The sequence below is a fragment of the Quercus robur genome, chromosome 3, assembly GCF_932294415.1.
Source record: "Quercus robur chromosome 3, dhQueRobu3.1, whole genome shotgun sequence".
Lineage (NCBI taxonomy): Eukaryota > Viridiplantae > Streptophyta > Magnoliopsida > Fagales > Fagaceae > Quercus > Quercus robur.
The window spans coordinates 18,597,964-18,622,164 of record NC_065536.1 but is presented as its reverse complement, the minus strand read 5'-3'; the positions used below and the strand labels follow the sequence as shown (position 1 = coordinate 18,622,164).

Here is a 24,201-nt window from a genome sequence, read left to right as displayed (position 1 = left end):
TAACATAAACCATCAGTCATTCAATTTCCACACTTTCACATAATACATCTCTTAATACTTTAAGGTACACAACTTTCATTAGATCCTAAAATACACCATACTACAAATCTAAACATCATATTACTAATTTAGGATCTATACATATAAACTAAAACTAGCTCCTTCCAAACTCGACTAAAACTCCCTCTGCTCCAAAATAAAACCTGCTAACTGAAAGAGTGGAAGGAGTGAGCTACATAGCTCAGTAAAGGTAAGATATATAAGAATTTAATAAGGATGCATATAAATCAGATCATTTCATTCTATGAATATTCGAATAAGAGAACAATTTTTCATGCATAGTATTTTATACTATTCATAATAATAACTTATACGCTTTTTATAGGAAAATAATTGTTTTCTCTTTTCTTATCAGAATAATATTACCAAAATTTTTCGGATTTAATTTCTTTCATTTCTTACAAAGTCACCAAATGTAATATTGATTGTTTAAAATCTATATATATGCACTCTCATTACAAAATAATCATTTTAACTTAAATCAGATAATTGGTAACTTTGTCTTAAACTAGAAGCATCTTTAAGAATAACAAAACCTTTCTTCCTAAACTTCTTCTCGTAAAATATTATAATTTTCATAGTCATAAAATTTAACGTTTCATAAAGAATAAATATCTTATAACCTTTTAACATAAACTTGTACTTTCATTAGAAGCTTCATCTTAAACGTAACAAAACTTCAGAAACTCTTATCTTTAAAGAACAACTTTTCTTTTCATCATAAACTTCTTTTTATGAGGGATTTTAACTTTTCATCATGCATTTAAACATTATCATTCTCTCATGATTAATAAAATAATATAGCTGTTCATAACATATTGATTAGTCCATATCTGATAAGTTTGTACAGAGAAGGCCTCATCACATTTAGGTGCCCCCGTGTGCATGATATTGTTCTTTTTGAGAGGCCTGATGGCACATCCCCTCAAGATTTTATTCCTCCCCGCCGTCCGTACACATTAGGGAGAAGGCCTTATTCAGATTAGAGTTACAGGCAACCTCATTTCCTTTACTTTAAATTGTCTAGAGTTACGAGCAGCCCCATTTCTTCTACTTTAAATGGCCAAACAGATAACATTTTCTATGTAAAGCCAGTAATTAACCCCTACTGGTCAAGTTCAAATCATTAGAGGACATAACCCGAAAACCTTTCATACTTATATATCATACTGAAATTTCTTATTTTGCATAAAATTTCATAATAATAGCATTTCCATTCTTTTCTTTAAACGTCATGTTCATGGAAATTAGTAATGACATCAATATGCTTAAATTATATACATAAGGTTTCAAAAGCTCACGAACATATCTTTGTCAGAATAATGATTATATGTTATATCTCTAATCAAAAACCTTTTAATACATAATATACTTTAAATAATCTCATGACTTACCAAAAACCCATATAACTTATCCCTTACCTGAAAGCAGAGGAACTGAGAGCCTACAATCGAAGGAGCTTAGACCTAGGGAACTGGTAATACCTAAACTAAATATCAAAACTTATCACTATCCATTACTTCTTATCATAAACTTACACATTCATCTCAAAACTTATCTCTTATAATCAAGGAAATCCTATTCCCACCTCAACGAGGTTTCCACAAAAATATTATGCACATATCAACAAATAATGTACCAAACTAAAGAAAATCATCATTCTCATATTTATATCATATCTCCAGAAGTGCCAACTTCATTTCAAAATGTGCTTGAGATTAAGGCAATAATGCATGCATAAACATAACTCTTTTAAGCATGATTATGTAATTATATACATTCATATGGTAACATACAACACGTCGGACAAAACAGCTTCATAAATACAATTGTCACATGGTTTAGAACCCCTCCTTTGAGTACTAAATCTCAAAACAAGTTACACAAAATTAATCTATAATTGAGACATACCAAAAGATAAGCATATTAAATAATAACTCAAAACATTCACCCTAACTTTGAAATTAAATCCTCAAAGTCAGGTGTAGCATATGTTGTTCACTGCTCATTTCAGTAGCATATGCCCCATTTGTAAAATACAAATGGGCTATCCATACACATCCAAATGTCATGAAATTTTACAGAATCACTCCCCTGTATGTATAGTATATACCATAAAAATTTCGGAGTCAAAGAATAAAACCATGATTTACTAAAAATCATACAAGAAAACATACTCAAATCTCTCCTGATAGAATTTCATGCAACTTGGAAATTAAACCATTATTTTTATATTGATCCAAATTCTGTGAGACCACTTCCATTACAACCATATGTGTCTTAGATTTCATAGGAAATATCCCTAGCATCCAAATTAATTGTATAAAATTTAATACATAATTTATCATGCTTAAACACAGAATCTGTTATAGAGGCAGCTCTGAAACATTTTCTTGTAAAATCATAAAATGATTGCAAATAGTTTTATTATCATATGTGGATTTTTATACACTCATTAGACATGCTAGAAAACACTTACATACAGTTATTTAACCATTTAGAGCAAAAATACACACAACAAAAATCCAGTAGCAGCATAAAAAATACTCATCCTAACTTTTTCTTACTTCCTTAATCATATAAAATCATTAATTAGTAAAAACCCTAATCTACCTTCAATAAACAATCAACACAATTTCAAAACTTATTAAAACACTATATATATATATATATATATAGACAATAGACTAAAAGAATTATATTTCCCCTTACCCTAGACATGGATTCTTGGAGTGATAGAGCTAGAATCACTTTAGCTTCAAGTTGGGTACAAAATCTTGAGAAGAATTGAAAGAAACATTTTTCCTTGTTGCTGGACTCATAGGTGTGAAAGGGAGAAAAGAGTTGAGAGCTTTTCCTTCTTTTGGTGTTGGACTCATGAGAATGAAAGAGGGAAAGAGTTCTTGATTGTTGTAGTTGCTTTGAAAGAGTCAAATAAGAGATAAAATGGAGACTTATCTTTCTTTTAGTGTGTGTGAACCTGTGGACTCAAGAGAAAGACTCAAGGGAGCTTCCTAGTTCTTTTCTTAAGAGAAAAGAGTGCAAAGTGTTCTAAAATTTCTCATTTGCTCGGACCCGTGGAAAATGAGAGGAAGTGTGTTTCTTGGATGTTTGTCTTGAGAAAAGTCAAGAAAGAAGTAAGGTGGAACTTGGTGATTGCATGGCCAACCAAGTCTTGGTCTTTGGGTTTGTCAACATGCATGAAACTTTGGCATTATGTGTTGAATTCCCATTGGTTGCATGTGGGTGAAATTTCTACTATATTATCTCATGTATCATGCTTAATTAAAAAACCAACTATGTATCTAATAACTTAAACCACTTAATATAGTTTTGTATATACTTAGTATATATACATAATCCAAATATTACTAGTTCTTAGTGCTACATATATTTCTTGAATTTGATTACTAGTTCTTAGTGCTACAGTATTCTTCCCTCAATTCTCTGATCCCCTTCCCTCAGTGTCCTCTTTCTATTTTATACTATCTTCTTTCTTTCATCTCTACCCTCCACATGTAGATTAGATTGCTAGTGTTGATCATTGTCCCATCAGCACCTTTTTCAAATCTTTAGGAGTAGCTGTAAGGCTGAAAATTACTGTTCACGTATCACTTCTACATTAATACAACCAGAGAGTTAGTTGCAGAACATTCAATGCGGTGATAGTAGCTTTCTCTTAGATATTTCATGGTCCTCCTTTGTCCTGTACCTTATGGATGTGTATCCTTACCAGTAGAATCTCCTAGAATGTTGCCCTAGAAGGCAAATCACAGCCTCGAACCTCGGCTTTGATCAGCCGATGAGGCATTTCTCCTCGGATCACTTTTTTGGACTCTTATGACCATACCTCACCTCTTCACTCACTAACACAGACTCCTATGACAATGTTTCTCGGTCCTCGGACTACTCAATGTCCTCGAATTGGGCCCCCAGACCAATGTATACATAGATATATACTACTAGGCCTACCACCTCTATAGTAATGTTATTATAAAATTATTTCATTACATTCCTTTTATATTACTCTCAAACATTGCCACTTACATTCAATTTCTTTCTATTTGTTTATTTTAAAACATCCAAACAAAATTGCTTCATTCCATTTGAATATTTTTTTTTTCCATTCCATTCCATTACTTAATATGTTCCATTTTTTTCCATTCCCTTATAATTTACTCATTCATTCTCATTCTTTTATGAACTCCTAAACGAAGTATAAGGCTTGAATTTTATCATGATGCAGAGATGCATGACCTAAACAAGAGTGCGATAACTCTCTAAATGACAAAGCAAAAGCTAAAACTAGTGACGGAGGAATATCAATTGAGTACAATTCAAACAACCTCCGTGTATTCTTACACTGTTAAGCCAAGAATAGAAGTCACATGATTAGAATGTATTAAGCATGCTTTGCTTTTTCCTTTGGTTTTCTTTGATAGTCCATTAGGTTGGGTGGAAAAGAGAGTGAATGGAAAATAACGGGGAAAAAGGGGAGAAGAAACAACTTTCACTCATTTGGTTAATAGAGATATAACGGGAGAGAAAAGGAAGAGTCAGGGGGTTTTCCACCCAAGCCCACCAATCTTTAACCCCTCAAATTGGAATGAAAACAGAAAAGAAAATGTATTTTGAATTTAAAGAGACATTTCAACTCTCATATTATATATTAGCCTTATCACACGTGCTCTGGACATGCGATGAAACTCTTTTTGTTTTTTGAGTTTAATGTAATTTTTAATTTGAATTTATCTATTGTTAGTGAGATTACACAGGAATGATGGGTTTAATGTATGCTAGTTTTTAGAAAAATATATATCAAGCGTGGGGGAGATACATTCAAATAGAGAGTGCTAAATTTTAGAAAAAAAGTTTATCTGATAGTTTTTTTGTTTTTGAATTTTGTTGAATTACAATTTTAACCCTATTTTTTTTTTTTTAAGAATAATGATTAACTAATTAGATTAGGGGTATTTTTGACATTTTTTGAAATCGTAACTAACTTTCTGAATCCTCTTAATATATACAAACTAGCCTCATCACAAGCTCTTTGCACGTGCAATAAGGCTTTTTTTTTTTTTTTTGAGTTTAATATAATTTTTCAATTTGAATTTATCTATTGTTAGTGAGTTTATATATGAAGGACTTTTTAAGAAACTATTTGAAATGGAGTAAACGGTTGGGTTTAGTTAGATTAACACACCAGTTTGCTATTTGCAACAATGAGTGGCCTAATTTGAGTCAAATTGAAGATAATGCAAGCATTTTTTTTTTTTAAATCATTTTTTTCCGGTTTTTTTTTCATTTTTTATTTTGGTAAAGACACAAAGCAAGTTGTGTGTAATTCATATGAGAAGCTCAGCATTTTAGGATTAGCTTCTAAAAAAAAGATTTCTTTGCATTTAAACAAGTAAAAGAAGATACAATAGGTAATATAATTTATTCATCTCTGTGCAAGACGATTAGACATGTAAAAATGGCTCTCACCAGCTCACCCTTTATTTTAAGGTAAAAAATTCGAAAAAATTTTAGGTAATGACCTCCTTTTTCTTTTCTTTTCTTTTTTTGATAACAGCCTCCTTCATATATATATATATATATATATATATATATTTAAGTATAAATACTTCTTAATTGATTATTGTCTCATTTATTTTTCTTTTAAAATTGATTTTTTTGTTATATATAAATCATTAATATTAGGAGCATTTAAAACATAAGTTTATACTTTTTTTTCTTTTTTAGAAATAGAAAACATAAGTTTATACAAATATATAAGTAAATCTCTTTTTAGCATTTTTTTTTTTTTTGTTTCCAAAAAATAAAGTTATATGCATTTATATAAGATAATCAAGGATACTGAAATACAATAATTCATCTAGTTTGGCCTTCCTTGAGAAAAATTTATGGCTCTGCTTCTAACTAAACATAACTTAAAGATAAGATATAATCGTACTTACTCATACTCAACTGATTAGTTTTTTTTTTTTTTTTTTTAATAATTATTTTAAAAGTTTTAAAAATTTAGGAGTTATATTCAAATTTCTGCCATTTTCATTATCTTTAGTACTTAAATAAAATTACCATGTATTCAAATTTTTTTTTTAATATTACCATCGGTTTCTTCTTCTTCTTCAGACTCATCAAGCTCTCTGCATTTTTTTGTACCTGCGCCTCACATGAAATGATGGGTCTGAAGTGGTTTACTGAATGATCGACGTGAATTTTTTCTTTGAGATTTAGCTCAAAAAATTGAAGACTTTGTCTCAGTGAGTTTGAGGGACAAGTGGGTTTTCTTTGTTTTGGAGGAAAGTTTGTTGTTTTTGATAATTGCTATGGATTTCCCAGTGTGGAAGCCATAGCAATTATCAAAAATAATTGACAAGACATTGTTATATACCAAACTTTGAGCCATCCATGCGTTCTAATTTGTTTTTGATCATCAAAAAATTAGAGGAAAGTTTGTTGTTTTTGATAATCCACTATCTGTGGGAAATCCAAAACTTCTGATTATTTCGATGAGCTTTGGTTGTATCTGTGGGAAATCCAAACCGAACCCAACGTTTTACCTTCATAGCGGTTTGTTTTTACATCATCACCGACCAATAGCTGAGGCTTTAGAAGGATAAAAAAAAAGCTGTATACGTGTGTATATTTGTATTCATACATGCACAGCCAATCATTTTTTGGCTTTTATCTTCACCAATATACTTCGCGACTGTTTTGTACTTTATCAAGTTAAAGAGTGTTTAGCCTTTTAATTACCAAACCAAAAAAAAAAAAAAAACTATGGCTATGGCTCAGCAGCACAGAGAGAGTCACAGTGGAGTCTCAATAGGAGCAAGCAATGGTTTTTTTTTTAGTCCGAGTCTGGTTCGGATAATATCAAAATACTATTCGAAAAATTCGAATAATATTCAAACCCTATAAATTATTTTTTGCTTATGAAAAATCAGGTATTACTCAGAATATTTAGATTGGAAGTGATTAGATATCCATTACCAAATGAACATGACTATCCTTGACTCATAATCAACTAAATAGTAGTATTTTTTTTTTTTTTTAACAAATCAATAAGAGTATTCTTATCAAGAATGCTAAATATTTTAGCATTTACCATTTTAAAATCCTACTTTATCAATTTTAACATACCACTTTACAATCCACCAAACATCAAAACTTCCATTATTTTATCACTTCATTTAAATATTATTTTTTAATTATTTCATTATGTTTTCTTTATTCTTTCTTTTTATGATTTCAAATAACTACCATCAAACAAATATATATAATATATATATTTTTTACAATCTTGCTATAGTGGGCCGCTAGACATAGCAGTCCACTGTAGTTGAATTGCAAAATAAATAAGATTTGAGAGTATTGATGAAGTATGGTTTTTAGTATTTATAGCATTTGTCTTTCTTGATAAGAATACTCTAACCAAATTTTAATAATAAATTTGTCAAAGAATAGCAATTTTCAAAGATGAACGATAGATTTATCAGTAGATTTTATATTATTAAACTAATATTTTTCAAAACTTTATCTCTTATTCAATAAATGGGTGTTTCACACCAAAAAAAACACATGCACATTTTTTTTTTCTTCTATTTGTGATTGAAAAAATTACAAGTTACGATTGGGTTCATATTAACTAGATGTGACACATTTTCCCATGCTAAAAATTACAAGTTGTATTATTACGACCCCTTGTCATAGAATAATGTATTCTATTATTATTATTTTTGGTTAAAATAATGTATACACTACTACATTATCCAAAATCATGGTTTTGAAACCCGGACCGGACCGGCCGGTTGGACCGCAGTAACCGGAAACCGTTCATCATTCCGGTTTTTTAAACTACCAAAACCGGAAATTTTAAATTTTCAGGGAACCTTTCGACCCGCGGTCAAACCGGCCGGTTTTCAAAACCGGACACGGGTCTGACGGTTCCTAAAAAATCACAAAACAAGCATTGCTCAAAATAATCTCCAACATCAGATCTTCCTAGAAAAAGAAAAAAAGGAAAACAAGTAAAAAAAAAAGAAAAAAAAAGAATAGAAGACTATGGAAGAAAGGCTACAAATCTGCTTCTGGCTTCTGCATATGCATCTACATCTACATCTACATCTGCTTCTGCTTCTTCTTTATTTGTTGAAAAATTGTGGAAGGAGACTGCTGTTTGTTTGAAAACTGTGGAAGAAATAACAGAGGTAGAGAGAGGCGGAGGTTGTTGGGAAAGCAAAAAGAATAGAAGACAAAAGTCCATAAGGTTTGAAGTCTGATCATGTGGTGTGCCTTAAGGAAACGTGTAACTCTTATCATGATGCTTGGGGAAATGTGTGAGTGGGGTTGGATTTCTCATGAGATCTCATGAGTCATAAGTTTTTTTTCTTCTCCTTTTATCCAGCACAGCACAGCCAACTTATTAAGGTTTAAGTTTATTATTTTTTAGTTATATTTTTTTAAACTTTTTTTGTTATATTTATTTATTATTTTTTAGATATAATGTTTTAAAATCTTTTAAATAACAAGAAAAAATCTAACAAATATCATATTTATCGTAAATTAAGATATATTTGAATCTCTATAAGTACTAATTTAGTCAATATTACAAAATTTTAAGCATTTATTTTAATTATTTTGTATTAAATATTATTAATTTAATACAATTTAAGTAAGAGAAAATAGTATTTACAAATGACCAAACTTTTTCCTATAAATTTTTATGTAATTTTTCAATTTTTACTAATTTAATATATTTATTTATATTTTAAGTAATTATTAAATTAATTATGACGTCATCACGGTTCGACCCCGGTTCGACCTCGGTTTGACCTTAAAACCCTTGAACCTCTCTCTTTTACGGTTCAATGAACGGTCCGGGTCTGAAAACCTTGTCCAAAATAAGATTAAAGATTATAATATCTCTATTCCTAAGTTCTAACTTCAAATAAATAAATATTCAGCCAAAAAAAAAAAAACTTCAAATAAATAAATAAAAAGAAAATCAATCTCTATGATAGAGAATTTCTTTTGGAAAAAGAAAAAGTGAGAATTTAATTTTCACCTGCGAGCAAGAAAGGTATAGAAAGTACACTACAGTGAAAACAGATTCCTTTCCTTGGTCTCAAAACTCCATCAAATTCCCCTTGTGAATGAAAAAAATTTCCATCAAATTCCACAGCCACAGAGTGACTGAGAAAAAGCGAGAAAGAGAGAGAGAAAATGGTTGCTCGGAAATTCCAGGTCCGCCACAACGACGCTGACTTCGTCGTTGACTACGACACCGACGACGGCTTCGAGGTTCTCCATTTCTCACTCTCTCTCTCTCTAAAAAGGCTCTCAGTTTCTCTCTCTAAAATTGTAAATTGTTGGTTTTTTTTAACAGACTCTCAAGTTCCAGCTCTTCTCTCTCACTTCAGTCGTCCCTGACGACCAAAAGGTCCTCTCTCTCTCTCTCTCTCTCTCTCTCTACGTGTTTGTGTGTGTGTATATATATTCAAGAATTTGTGGTAAATTGTGCTTTTACAGATCATCGCCGTCGATGAAAATCGAGTCTTATCGGACGACTCCGATCTCATTTCGGTTGCCGAGAGACTCCGACTTGTGTCGGTCAACGATGAAGCCAACGAGCAGCCACAACCGCAATCGTCAAGTCACATTGCGGGAAACGCCGCCGCATTGGTAATGTCCGATGAGGAATTAGCTAGAATTTTGCAGGTTCGTCCTCTAATTCAAAAATCTTGATCGAAATTCCACTCTTTTTTTTTTTTTTTTGGTTTTGGAAGTGGTTTTTCTTGAAAATGCTTTTGATTTTGGTGGTTTATAGGCGGAGGAGGAAGCGCTTATGTTGCAGCTGCATTTTGCCGGGGGGAGTACTGAAGATTTCGAGAAGCAAATAAGGCCTTATGTTGATAAAGTTCGCATGGTATGTTGCTTTCTTTATCAATGTATGATGATCACTTCAATTTTCAATTTTTTGTGTTCTTTATCAGCTTGTTTGGTTGCTAAGAAAAAAATGTAGGAGGACAACAATAAAGAAAAAAAAAAGTAGTAATTTAGTGTTTTGAAATTCTGATACACTCTCATTGTTTACTAAGGAGAATTCTGACATTTTGAAACTCTCATTGTTTTGAAACCAAAAGTTCGCATGGTAAATGCTTTCTTTATCAAAGTATGATGATGACGATCACTTCAATTTTCAATTTTTGTGTTCTTTATTAGCTTGTTTGGTTGCTAAGAAAAAATGTAGGACAACAATAAAGAAAAAAAAGTAGTAATTCAGTGTTTTGAAATATTGAAACACTCTCATTGTTTGTTAAAATTCAACTTTCTTGGTAGCCAAGGATAATTCTGACATTTTGGAACCCTCATTGTTTTGAAACGAAAAGTTTGCAAGTTAAGGGCTTTCTTTATCAATGTATGATGATGATGATGATCACTTTAATTTTCAATTTTTGTGTTCTTTATCAGCTTGTTTGGCTGCCATGAAAAAAATGTGGGAGGACAGCGATAGACAAAAAAAAGTTGGAATTCAGTCTTTTGAAATATTGATACTCTCATTGTTTGTTAAAATTCAATAATCTTAGTAACTGAGGAGAAATCTGGCATTTTGAAACTCTTATTGTTTTGAAACCAAAAGTTTGCAAGTTAAACTCTTTCTTTATCAGTGTATGATATGATCACTTCAATTTACAGATTTTTTCTTATTTTCATCATCAGCTTGTTTGGCTGCCAAGAAAAAATGTAGGGGGAGAAAATAAAAAGAATTTGAAGTCTTCAATATTGATAATCTCATTGTTTGATAATTGGTACAACAAAAAATAAAAGACAGTGTTGGTGCCATTATTTTCCAGTTTTTATGAAAATGGGCTATTTGAAAAAATTGTATCTAGAAAAAAAAAGTGGTTTTTTACCTTTTTAGAAAACTTTACTTAAAAAAATGCATTTTTAAACTGCCCTTCCAAAGGGCCACTTAAACATGTTGTTTATTAATATTATTATAATTATTTTTTGGGGTTTGCTTTGTATTTTGTGATTTGTGGCAATTTTTTTGTGAGCCAATGAGAATTTTGACATTTTGAAACTAATTATTCCAAAACCAATATGCCTAAAGTTCTACTTAACCAATTCTGATAGGACTGAAGTGTATTGTTTTTGTTTGAGTTTTATTTATTTATTTATTTATTTTTTGCAACCAGCGGTGTTTTTGAAAAATCAATTTTTTATTGGATATTTATAACTTTTTTTGGTGTAGTATGAGGACCCAGTGTACCAGCAGGCTGCTCGGAAAACAGCCCCTGTTGATGAGCTTGAGGAGAAAGCATTAGTTGCTCTGGCCAGGGTAAGATTAGCTATCTCTTATTTTTGAGATTTAAATGGATGAGTCTATTCTTAGGCACATTGGTATGTCACACCTTTGTAAGATAATAACTTGGTGAGGTCATTGGTTCAAGTCCTTGGACCTCAACTGGTGTGTGAGTGAGTTGCTTACGAATCCTAGAACTTGTAATATATTTTGTCAGTTGTCTGATTAAAAATGGAGGGTGGAGGGGGGTTTTGGGGGGGCCGTGAACATAAAACTTGTCTATATGAATCTTCACCTACTGGTGTGGCATGCCGGGGGTAGAATCCCTTCAAATCCTTTGCCTAGCAAAAATTACTCCTTTTGATTTGTAACGGCCTTACTTAGGCAGCGAACCTTGCCTCAATTGATGCTTTGAAGTAGTTAAATGTGTGTTAAAAATACTTAGTATTCTCAAAAGAAAAAACAGTGGGTTAATCCCATATTGGAAAATGAGTGTGCTTTAAAGAGGTTTAAAGCCTGTGTTGTGTATCCAAGAGTTAGGCCCTTTTGGATATACACCACTGTAAGTTTCTTTAAAAAACCTTCTCCCCTCTCCCCGTGTGTGTGTTAAAAATACTTAGTATTCTAAAAAAAAAAAAAAAACAGTAGTTAAATGTCTGAGAGGTAGAAGTAGCAGTACAAAGGTTTTCTTCTAAGGTGTACTTTACTAAAAACGTTGGAGTAGGTCTTTTGACTCTTTTTTTGCCAACTCTGTCAGTGTATTATTTCAATCAGAACTTGTTGTATGTTGTGTTTCTTGAGCCTTGGACTATTCTGGGCTTGTTGTTTGCATTTTGCAGACCCTTTGGCCTAGTATATGTTATGAGAAAGAATGTATTTGTGGAGCCATTACTAGGGTTTACCTGGCAAATTACCAAGTATGCATTAGAAACATTAAATGAATATGTAATGTGTTATGGAAATTTACTTTTGACCCTACACACTTCCTGAAAAATATATGATGTAGGAAAAACTATGGCATTAATATTGATTTTTTATGTAATTTTCATTATTTTAGGTTTAGTGATATTATTTCCTTGATTTTAGGTGTTTTTTTGGAACTTACCTGCACTATGTAAAACGAAAATTCAATAATATTTTCCAGAGAGGTTTTATTTGTTTATTTACTGGTGGATTCCAAGTTTTCCTTGTGGATTCAAGGGCCCCTTATGGATTTAAAGGTTTCGTTAAGCTAGAATGAGATCTACCCCTTTCACGTTTCCAGTCTGTGTCAGAATAGCAGTATAATTATTTGGCACTGGAGCAATTCTGATTTCTGTGAATTTCACTACTTTCTAACAAGAAGTAGTTTCCAATAGAAATTTCTGTTCTCTGCCTTTTTTTTTTTTTTTTGTTATTATTAATTTATCTGGCTAGGCTTTTCTTGGATGTTTGTATTTGTGATGTTGTTGAAATTACATTATTATTGAGGACTCAATAACAAATGATTCTTTTGCAAATACTGTATTGATCATGAGCAAAATTTTTTTTTTTTAATGTAATTGGTAATTTGGATATGTTTTTAGGAGGGGAACTTTGAACCATCAAAAGTGGAACAAGATCATGCTTTCCTGCTGCAGCTGCTTTTCTGGTTCAAAAAATCCTTTAGGTGTTTTCTCTTACTTTTCTATTTTTGCTCTTGTACTTCCACACAAACATATTGAATACTGCAATTGCATATCATAGTGCAGACAAACACCCCCCACCCCCCCCCCCCCCCCCTCCCACCCAAGAAAAAAATCTGCACATCTCTCAACATGGCAATAACAAGTAGTTGATAGTGCGAATCATGTTTTTCTTTTCTTACAAATATACTTCTTCTATAACTTCAGGATTGCATAGAACTACATATTACAATGGTGTGACATCACACCAGGGTAATTTGGGTAGCTTTGGGAACTCTATCCTACACAAGTAATTTTCTTTGTTAATTTATCTTCAATCGGGAGGGAATAAAATACGAAAAAGAAAAAGAAATGTCATTAGTCTTTTCCATTTTGATGTAATTAATGAATTATGTGGGATCATAGATTTTGCACAAGAATTATGTTAATATTAGTGAACAAAATTTGGTGATGAGAAGAATCTAGAGCTTAGTAGTTCTCCAATAGGAAAAGTGGAGAAGGAAAAGAGTACAGTATGTTAGAAACAAGCAGAAGTCAGATACAGGAAGGTTTCACTAGAACTGAACAAGGGGAAAAGGGTCGGGTGAAGGGATCAATTTCTCATTAGCAGTTGAATATCTACCGACTTTTTCTTTGGCTTGATTTTAATGTCATACTTCTGGTATATTATGAAAATGTTTCCTCCAATAAACTTCAATGATGTATTTCTAGTTTGGTGAAAAGGTGATGAACTAAAAACACACCCACAACTCTTAAACCTTGATTAGCAACAAAAATTTAATGCCAAAATAATTGACCTTTTAGAGAGAACTGAATATGAAGCTGCTATCATGTCCTTAGTTTTGTTAAATTCTTGATCCAGCCCATTGGATTTTGAATGTTTATATATTGATTTGTAACCCCCCCCCCCCCCCCCCCCAACCCCCACCCCACAAAAAAAAAAAAAAAAAAAAAAAAAAAAAAGAAAAAAGAAGAAGAAGAAGAAGAAAAATAGTGCCCAATTTGGTTAATTTGAACCCCTTGGTGTTGTCATCTAAACATGAAGTAGTCACTCATTTTTATATGGTAATTTCTAACTCAATGGGAAGTTAATCAAAGTTTTCAGTCAAATGTATATCTTTTTTACTTTTGATAGAAGTGCGTGTTTTTCTTCCAAAAACTGGTTCTCTTGTAAGTAGTTTTAGATAGGGGAAAATCCCATCAAGTAAAATCCATTTGCAAAAATCCCCTCAAAACTCACAACCCACAATTCATAACTCACATCTTATAAGTCAGAACTCATATTCATTTTGCTATTTCCTCATAACTCATTCTCACCGTGTTTGGCATCCCAAATACAGTTGGCTTTCTCTCTTAAAAAAGCTAATTTAACTCACCGTCCTCTACTGTTTAGTCAGGACGGTAATGTTGTCCTCTACTCTAACTCACCCATGTGACTGTTCCTGTACTTCATTACATCTCAGAACCCAGCAAAGAGCAACAAAAGGGAAGAAGTGAAAGCCACAGCCATCCATTAGGCATGGGATTTTAAAACCAAATCATTTTGTCAATGATTTTCCTGCCAAGTTTCAAAACTCACTGCAAGTTTTTTTTCTTTGTATTTTTTTCAGTATGATTTTCTTACCAAGCTCATATATAGACTTGGCATTCTCCACATTCCACATTCCCTACCTGAACATAACCTGCCAAAAATCAAATTCCGTGAAACCAATTCCAAAACAGGACTTTCATCAAACAACTTACGTACATCACTCATGTTCCCACATGGTTTTTCATCTAAATCAAAGCCCAATTTCTCAACATAAACATCTGAATCAAATAGATTTTGTAGGATTGAGAGAGATGAGAGGCCGAGAGAGATGAGAGAATGAGAAAGATGGAGAAAGTGAAATTTGAGAGAGAGAGAGATTTGCGTTCTCCTGAGATGAGATCAACTAAACAACTGTTGGACTGAGATCAAAAGAGAGACCGAGAGATCAGAGATGAGATCAGGAGAAAATTTTCTGTGAGGTGAATGGTGTGTGTGTGTTTTCTTCTACTGCATATTAGATAGAGATGAAATGAGTTTAGTGCCATCTGACTTGATAGTGATTGGTCAGTTGTGTGGGTCCCAGCAACTTGAATTTTTTTACGAACTTAACTTATTTCTTATAACTTGAAAACTAACAAAACTTGTTTTCAGTTTCCATTGCTATAACTCAATCTTTTGAGTTATAAGATATAAGAATTGAAAACAAAAATGAAACCAAACAAGAGAACCTGAGGTGGGACCCACAAAATTTTAGAATTGAGTGATGAAAATGGCTAAACCAAATACCCCCTTATTATCCAGTTTTAGGGCCTGGTTGTTAGTGAGGATTGTTTGAACAGTTCAGACATTTTTGATGCTTGATGAACTTACCTGAGTTGGTATGGTGGTTTCATTTTGAATATCAAGTTTTATGTGGAGGTTGTTGAAATCAATTTAAAGCTCCTGAATCTTAGGGAAAGTGGTGCATTGCCTGACAGAGTTATGGAATACTCTTAAAAGATTTTTTTAGTGTCAAATTTTGCCAGTTTGGTCACAGGATCAGTTTGTTGAAGTTTAAATCGAAAAAACGTCAGTATGACATGGGTTTTTAAATTTGAGAGGTTTTAGTTGCTTTAGAAGTGGAATTGTAGAGTTCCTTAGAATACATTTATTTATTTTTGATAAGTAGTTCCTTAAAATACATTTATGGAAGTTTATAATCAAGTAATATGTGCAAACTTTGCTTTTGGAAACTTGAAGACCTATAGATAATATTTCATTGTCATGTGTTATGTTTATCACTTTTTTTTTTTTTTTTCTTTTGCAATGCTGACAGGCTGAATCTTGCTTTTGTATGTTTTCCATATGCTTTGGAATCGTAGGTGGGTCAATGTGCCTCCTTGTGATGTTTGTGGTAGTGAAACCATAAATCAAGGCATGGGGCCTCCAGATGATTCAGAAAGTCAATATGGAGCATCTCGAGTTGAGCTATATCGGTATGAATATTAATCTACTTTTTCCTAATATGATTGTTCTGTTCTAGATTTCAATTTTAGTTTTTGTCATATGTGGTTTAATGACTTTCATTGGAACCCACATTATATGTAAGCTATGTTTCTTTTTAATCTATTTCCTAGGACATACCAATAAGCAAATAATTAATGCATTTCTAATATAGAATCGGTAATTATTGATTTTTTTCCTCAATGGGGAGAGGGGGAAGGGATACCATGTCCAGTCTTTCTACTGGGCTACTTGCTATGGAAAGTCTATGATGTAACTTTCTGTATTGTGTAGTTCAACTGACTGGCACATATATGTTACTGTTACTACAGTTAACCATCTTGTTTGTACATAATCATTTTTAAGATGAGTTTAAACCATCCTTTAAACCATCCTTGCATGGTCAAGAATGAGCAAACTTCTTGGCCAAGGCCTGAGTCTCTACTTTTCATTAGAGATTTTTCATGTATCTTTGCTAATTGTGTCACTTATTGTTTGTGACCAATGTTTGACTAAAGATCTCATGTTAGGATCAATTTCCTGCTTCTATTTCCTTAAAAATTCTGCATATAAATTGTAATATTCCTTTTCTTGAAGTTCTTTAAAGCCAGTTTCTTAGTCTGTAATCTATGTATTGGTATATAATCAAGTTAAGTGTTTCTATACCTTGTCTGATTGTCAATTGGAGAACTTGTGACAAGCATTTCATAGATTGACCTGATTGATGTTGGCCATCTTCTACTTTTCTGCTTATGAAAAGCCTTCTAAGTTCAGTGGCAAATAGTTGGGTCTATCAGAAATGGATTTCTGTTATGTCTTTACTTAATTTTATGCTCTTTGCCAATGTCTTACCTGTTGGTCCACTCCATTATCTGTCACTTTTTTCCCAGGTGCAAAATTTGCTCAGGAATTACTCGTTTCCCACGCTATAATGATCCTTTAAAGGTACTTATTAGTTTCCTGACTTGGGGAAGAAGTTTATGCTTTATTTCATAGAATTTTCATTTTCTCCCATCCTATTTGCAGCTTTTGGAAACAAGAAGGGGGCGTTGCGGGGAGTGGGCCAATTGCTTTACGTTTTATTGTCGAGCTTTTGGCTATGAATCACGTCTGGTTAGTCAGTTCTCAGCTTGTTAATAAACTACCAAACATCTTATAATTATTCACACTAAAATTCACACTTCCTTTTGCGTTGAGCAAATCTGTATCAGAGCCTAGGTTTTTTGGAATAATGAATTATATCCAAACAATAGGATATAGGATGGCCCTTAATAAAATGGGATGGAAAATCACAAAGTTCTGCACCTTAGGACCTATGCTATATGGACACCTTAAAATCCTCGAATTACGTGTTGTGCTGAAATGACATGGCTATAATCCTATAAGTGATAAAGCATTGTCTTTCACATCAAACACTTATCTAACAATGTTGTCCAATAGATTCATACCATAATATGGTAACAATAATATGGATACTTGTACAATAATTTTCGCTTAGCATCTCATTTGTTAAATCAAGCTTGGGATATAAGAAGTTCTCTGCTCTTAATTTTTTGAATATAGATCATGTTGGTACCATATAATTTTCAAAGTATTTAGGCTGGTGTTTCTAAGCATTATGACCTTTAATGGAATTTTTAGTTATTAGTTATGTGGAAGTACTTGAGGCTTGAGAGAATAGAAGTTTTCTTGGTACTATAACACTTCATTTTTCAGATATTGGATTTTGGTGATCATGTTTGGACAGAGTGCTTCTCACAGCTTTTAGGAAGGTAGGCTTCATTTACCAATTGCTGCTTTTCAGTTTCTTCTTTTGGAGCATTCAGAAAATATTCACTATTGTGCTAGTGGATGTTTTCTAACAACCATTATTGTGCAGATGGATGCATCTTGATCCTTGTGAAGGAGTATATGACAAACCATTGTTATATGAAAAGGGGTACTTCTAAGTTTTGCCAACCCAAACTTACTTCTTTGCTGTGTTTTCATACCAGACAAGCTCTTATGTCCATTCTTCATTCATATTACATCAGAACCCATGCCTTTCTTGTAGGTGGAATAAGAAATTAAATTATGCAATAGCCATTTCAAAAGATGGGGTCTGTGATGTTACAAAACGCTACACAAGGAAGAAGTGGCATGAGGTAATACTAAAAATAGTATTGTGGCATTTTTCATCATCAAGATTTTCATTAACATTTTTTTTAATAAAATATAAAAATAAAAGATCTTCTTTTAGAAAGAGACACACACTATTAGATTGAATTGTTGATGAGGATGAGTTGTCTAAATTCACAGGTTCTGCCCCGACGAAACATCATTACAGAGCCTGCCTTGTCTGCTCTCCTTGCTACTATAACACAAGAATGTAGAAGAGGCATTAGTTCTCAGGTGCTTTCTGAGCTTGACAAGCGTGACCAGATGGAAAGAGAAGCACTCGAGAGAGATTTACATTCTACAGATGATGCATCAATCTCATTACCTGGAAGACAAAGTGGAGACAAAGAATGGCGCAAGTCTAGACTAGAACTTGGCTCTGATTCTCTAAGTTCTTCTTCTTGCCCGGTTCGTAAATGCGTAGATGAGCATGTTACAAGGATTTACAATGCATTTTGTCCAGTACTTTCTCAGTTTGTTAAGGAAGAAAATCCTAAGATTAAAGCCATTAAAGCACTCGAGTTTTTTAAAAAAATTCTCATGGATCTCAAGAATACCCCTTTTAAAATGAGGAAGGCCTCCATAGATTCAGCATCAAATACTATACAAGCTATCGTGCATCAGTTGCTGCCTTCTTTTGCTGAGTTACTTAATGCTCTCTCTCTGAAGAGTAAGGCAGACCCTGATGGGAGGGTTGACATTTGTCTGGCTGGTGATCCTGTTAAAACCTCTTTGGGATTGCCTGTTGTGTTGGATGCTTTGGATGACATGATCCAGAACCTTAAAAAAATTGACAACTTTGTTGAAGATTCTCTATCATTGCCACTTCTGAAATTAAACAGAATACATTCCGGTTTTGTCCGTGCAAGTGGTGAGGAGCTTCCTGTGGGAATTGTGAGTTCTTTTTTCCCTTGCTTTTGTGTTTCATCTGTTCACTAGTTTTAGAATATACTGCATGTGCACCTCAAATGAATCTCCATGTGACTCCCCCCATCTTCACATATTTCAGGCCACATCAGCATTTGATGGAACTCGCAATTTTAAATGGGAAGAACCTAATGGTGCAAAAGGTACTACATAACAAATAAATATTTCACCCCATTGTTGCATTGGAACTGAGATAAACACAAGCAAAGTGAAAAAAAGGAAGTATAGGATTATGTAAATAATTTCTTTCATGATTTTGAGAAGGAATGCTTAATGCTTCTTACTACTTATGTTCCATCATTTTTGTTCTGCCATCCATCAAGTTACCGTATCTGGCACTGTCATAGTCCCCAAGGATAACTGACCATCACTAAGGTGTCTACATGTCTCTAAATCTTGAGATGAGTTTATGTAATTCTAAGGACTTAAAGAGGCCTTATTTCTATGTTTTAGATACATGACTTAAAAGGTGATAATTGGTTTATGCCACTGCAAAGTGATCAAAAGTTGCTAGCAGCAATATAGATTTTGGATTGAAGCTATACTGGTAACATTAGTAGGGTTCAAAGGTTGATTAATGATTGACTGACCTTGGCCAACGTATAATTCTAGTGATGCGTTGTACGCGCCGGGGGGGGGGGGGGGGGGGGGGTGGGGCTTTTTTTATTGCAGAGAATATGAACAAATTATTGTGTTTACCTGATTAATGGTGTATAGCAAATTATTTGATCTTGTAGGTTGTTGGATTATGTATGAAGTAGCAGATGATAAGATGCACGAACTTGTGGCATATGAGTTAATGTCAGCCAATGATGTACCAGAAAGGGATCCAAGGGATTGGTATGTTCTCTTAGAATATCCAATCACTAATTGATGTCTGATGCATAATTACTGGCTTACATCTGTCTCAGTGCGTGCAACACGGGGCATATCTTTGTGCCCTAGCCTTTGTTTTGTTTTCTATTGTTTTCATTTTGTATTTCAAATGAGTATAGTGAAGCTATTATGAATAGCAGTATGAAAGAGAAAAAACGGCTTCCTTCTGAACTTTCCTTAAGATATTTTAAATTGCTGTTCTTCTTTAATTTTGTCAACTCCATCTTCAACTATAAATTTCCTTGAAGGTCTTTAGTCTTTACCCACTATTTCCATCCAGATTTTGTCAATCATCTAAATCTTTTTTTTTTTCTTATTTAGGGTTGTTGAGGGAAGCAATGATGGTAGATCCAGCTGGCACCTTCTGGATAAACAAACTTCTCAGATGTTTGAAGACCGTTTCCAGCGTAGAACATTTAAGATTACACCAGTAGGGCTTCAATTCAATGTTTTCAGGTAAAAATATTTTCTCAAAATCTGTTCAAACATGTTCATCATCTGGTCCGTCCTTGAATTATTGGCTTGTTTAACAGGTTTAGGTTTTTGGCGGTTCGAGATGTTAAAGAGAATTCACGGCTCCAACTCGGTAGCATTGACCTATATGCAAAAGGCAGTTAATTTGATAGACTGGAATTTGGTATCCCAGTTGGATGATTTTTTATATCTTTCTCGATTGGATGATGCATTGCTTTTATGATCACCTCATTGGAAAGTAAGGAAAACTCCAAGGGAAGTTAATGAAGCATGAAAATGTTCTTCTGATTGGTTGTAATCATTACTTTCATTTCGTCCACAATTTGCAAAGTCTTGTAGAAGATCTAAGCCCTGTGGTCTTAGGTGTGTATGTTAGATGATTATACTGTTTGTTTTTCTCATTATTTGGCCAACACTGAAATACGATAAATGCTTGATTAATGAGTAATACTAAAAAGAAATAAAGGAAACTATGATATTATCCCTCACTGCCGATTGCTGACTGTATCATATACTGTAGAGTCCTGGAATATTGTTGGAGTGACCTGCAACTTCGATTTTTTCTTTTTCTTTTTGAACATCAATGCTTTTGTCTAATAGAAAGTCAAAATTTCCAGCAGATTTTCTTGTTGAGATGTTTCTTGTCATTCTCAGTATTATTCTTGTAAAAGTCTGTGCTTTCACCTCTGTAACATAGGTAGTATTGTCATCAATTTGAGAGGGGCATAGGACTACCATAGGTGACCTAAAATGTGCATTTTGGTGGATTTATGTGAAGTTGATGTTTCTGCAATCAGTAGGCTAAATTAGATGCAGTTGAAATGGCAATGACTTGGGTAGAAGTAGCTGAGTTTCTCTTACTTTGGGTTTCTCAGTTTCCATTTTGATTGGCATTATTATAAGGGAACTTTATAGCAGGTACTTCCTCCATTGTCAACTTTGAAATTTATCTTCACTGAAAACAAAAAAATAAGATGTAATTTAACAATAGCATATGCAGATTGCAGAAGGCCCAAGTGAAAGCGATTGTGAACGCACAAACACTAAAAATTTTTTAACTAAAAGACTGAGCCACAATTCAATTTAACTATCAAGTATCAACCATCCTAAGCACTGACAACAAAGGTCTTCCAATGTTAATTATGGCATATCTAAAAGCCTCACAAGACTCTTTATTTGACATCAGCCTACTCACTCCATTTTCACCTGAAAGTTGACTCTTGATGAACAAAGGCGCTTAACCAATATCCCAGAACATCCACTCCGGGCAACACTAGTCAGGGACTTACAAGCTACAACTAGAGTTATGTGAATTATTAAATAGCAGCTGTATTTAAGAAGACTACTATTTCCATCTGCCCCTGATCTAGACTACATTTACTGATATTTGCTTAGAATTTCCAGGCAAGGATATAAGTCATGTTGACTATATTGCATGAATGAGAACCCCAACTAATGAACTGGACAACAGTTAACACTACAACTTTTAGTTATGATCATTGTTAGTTAAAGTAGAACCACAGCTGAGGCCAACCTTAAAGATGGGGAGTCACCCGAGCATGAACAATTACAAAAGTTCACAACATAGCACAGCAGTTCAGAACATATATAGTCTTCAAGTTCAGAAAATAAAAAATATTTCGAACATATAAAAGGCAGACTGAAAAACAACATATTCCTTCTTTATGTGTTTAGAAATGACAATATATTCCTGAGCAATATATCAGAAGGACCAGTGTCATGCGCAATGACTGAAAAGCATAGAGAGACATGCATGTATGGTTAACAAAGTGAAATCTTGAAAGCAAAGGGGAAAAAACATAACAGAAGCACCACCATTGCAATTCTAATGGTTCAGTTAAGCCATCAATATCAGCATTCTAGACTATTATGCTTGTAAGGAAATTCAGAGTATGCGAGCAAAGATGGTAAAATAAGCAAATGAAGACACAAAGTTACAGCACACATATATTTGTATCAGTGCAATTATGAACTAAATAACCAAGATAAGAGAAGGTTACAAGACAACATACTTATGGGTATCAAGTGCCTGCCATTATTGTAAAGAAAAAACACAAAACATCACGTTGTGGATGTCACCATGAATGAGAAGAAATTTCAATAAGAGATGGAGTTCAACATATACTAAATCTTCTCTTCAGATGCTTTTAATCATGGTAACTGAAGCAGACGTCTTAATGACATCTTAAAATTTTCAAGCAGGAATTCCATCCATTGGCACTTTCTTCACCCATAGTAATTGGTTGGAGACATTTTGGGTTCAAGACCCATTGGGTGCATATGTAACTTACCAATAATAAATAATTTTAAAAAAAAAGATCTACTGTTCTGGCATTTTATTTATTTCATTCTTTTTCTTCTTTGGGAGAGGATAATAGTATGTTAAAACCATAGAGATGACTTTCAGCTCATTAGAATCAGAACTAAAGGTCCAAACTGAGAGAAAAATCTGATAACTAAAATCCGCAAATGCTATAATGTTAGCTCGGCATCTGAAAATGTTTCAACTCAAAACAAGCAAACTGACTAAAAAAATATAGTAAATGCAATGAACCAGAAAATGATAAAGATATGTGACATTAAAATGCCAGAACAGTAGATCTTAAAACAGCCATGTGACGTGAAGAAATTTGAAAGGATATTATGAGAAAAGCTCCTAGAGTGAGTAAAACAGGCTAGTGAAAGATAAGAGGTGGTGGTGCAAGTTTATATCTGTATTAATATTACTCTTGATTCACATACGAGAGAGAGAGAGAGAGAGAGAGAGAGAGAGATTTTGCAGAAGGCATTTTACAGAAAATGGCCTAAACTATCTTAAATCACATTTATTAAAATCTCCATTGCACATACTACACTTTCTTCACTTATCAAAAAAACATAACTACACTGCTTCTTCACTAGTTGCCATTGACTGTGCCCATAATACCTAGTATTCCTGACTGCAAAATGTAAACAATTAGTCAAAAGTTGAAAGAATATCTGATGCCCTTACCAAAGTTGCAATTTACAGAGACACTAATGAAAACCAGAGTTTCTGACAGCTGAATCCTGAAGGAATGTAAGGGTTTCCTGTGTCATTTTTACAAGTTGTTAAATAATGAAGTCGCAACAAAAATGTTAGGTACCAACCAGTGGCCACTGAAGAACCTGCAATCGCCATGTTACTGTTCAAGAACATATCAGATCAGTGTTCTTTGTATCTAACATGCTAACAGTCCAATTTTCTCTTAAACAAACCCCCCCCCCCCCCCCCCCCAAACACCAAAAAAAAGGAAACAAAAACAAATCAACATTTTTAGATTCATTCATGCCCAAGTTCACGTGTATAGTAAGGAACAATATGCAAACAAAAATCCATAAAGATGTAAAGCATTTTGAGGATGGAATAATAACTTCATCTTTATTGGCTAATTTCAAAAGAAATCAAGAAAATCCTATAATATAACTCATTGAAATCGCGAATAATTATTTCACTCATAAAATTTTTTTTTTTTTTTTTATAAGTAATAAGGATATATATTCAAGAACACTGCCTTATGGAAAAAAACATAAGGCAGAGAGAACAATACAGATAGAGCATATTAAGAAAAGAGAAAAAAAGAAAGGGGAAAGACACTAAATGCAAAGGAGAGAGCTAAGGAACATAGGGAGAGAGTCACTAGAGGTGATTCCCCAAGCCCTAGACCAGTCAA

The 24,201-nt window shown here is 33.2% G+C and overlaps 1 protein-coding gene and 2 long non-coding RNA genes across 3 annotated transcripts; 1 reads left to right on the top strand and 2 right to left on the bottom strand.

The window, feature by feature from the left end:
- On the bottom strand, positions 1-3,153 carry LOC126717374 (uncharacterized). The gene is made up of 2 exons (XR_007652540.1): positions 2,773-3,153; positions 1-210 (listed from the first exon to the last, which is right to left on the bottom strand). It is a non-coding gene; the product is annotated as an uncharacterized LOC126717374 (long non-coding RNA).
- A 5,945-nt stretch (positions 3,154-9,098) lies between these two features.
- On the top strand, positions 9,099-20,976 carry LOC126717372 (peptide-N(4)-(N-acetyl-beta-glucosaminyl)asparagine amidase). Its single transcript, XM_050419048.1, has 17 exons — positions 9,099-9,372; positions 9,458-9,511; positions 9,601-9,789; positions 9,899-9,997; positions 11,327-11,413; positions 12,943-13,025; positions 15,934-16,047; positions 16,945-16,999; positions 17,081-17,167; positions 17,771-17,826; positions 17,934-17,993; positions 18,108-18,198; positions 18,353-19,105; positions 19,221-19,281; positions 19,876-19,978; positions 20,336-20,470; positions 20,548-20,976. The coding sequence occupies exons 1-17, from the start codon at positions 9,295-9,297 to the stop codon at positions 20,630-20,632; spliced, it is 2,190 nt and encodes a 729-aa protein (XP_050275005.1). The 5' UTR covers positions 9,099-9,294; the 3' UTR covers positions 20,633-20,976.
- On the bottom strand, positions 20,711-23,751 carry LOC126717373 (uncharacterized). Its single transcript, XR_007652539.1, has 2 exons — positions 21,350-23,751; positions 20,711-21,275 (listed from the first exon to the last, which is right to left on the bottom strand). It is a non-coding gene; the product is annotated as an uncharacterized LOC126717373 (long non-coding RNA).
- Positions 23,752-24,201: the final 450 nt, after the last annotated feature.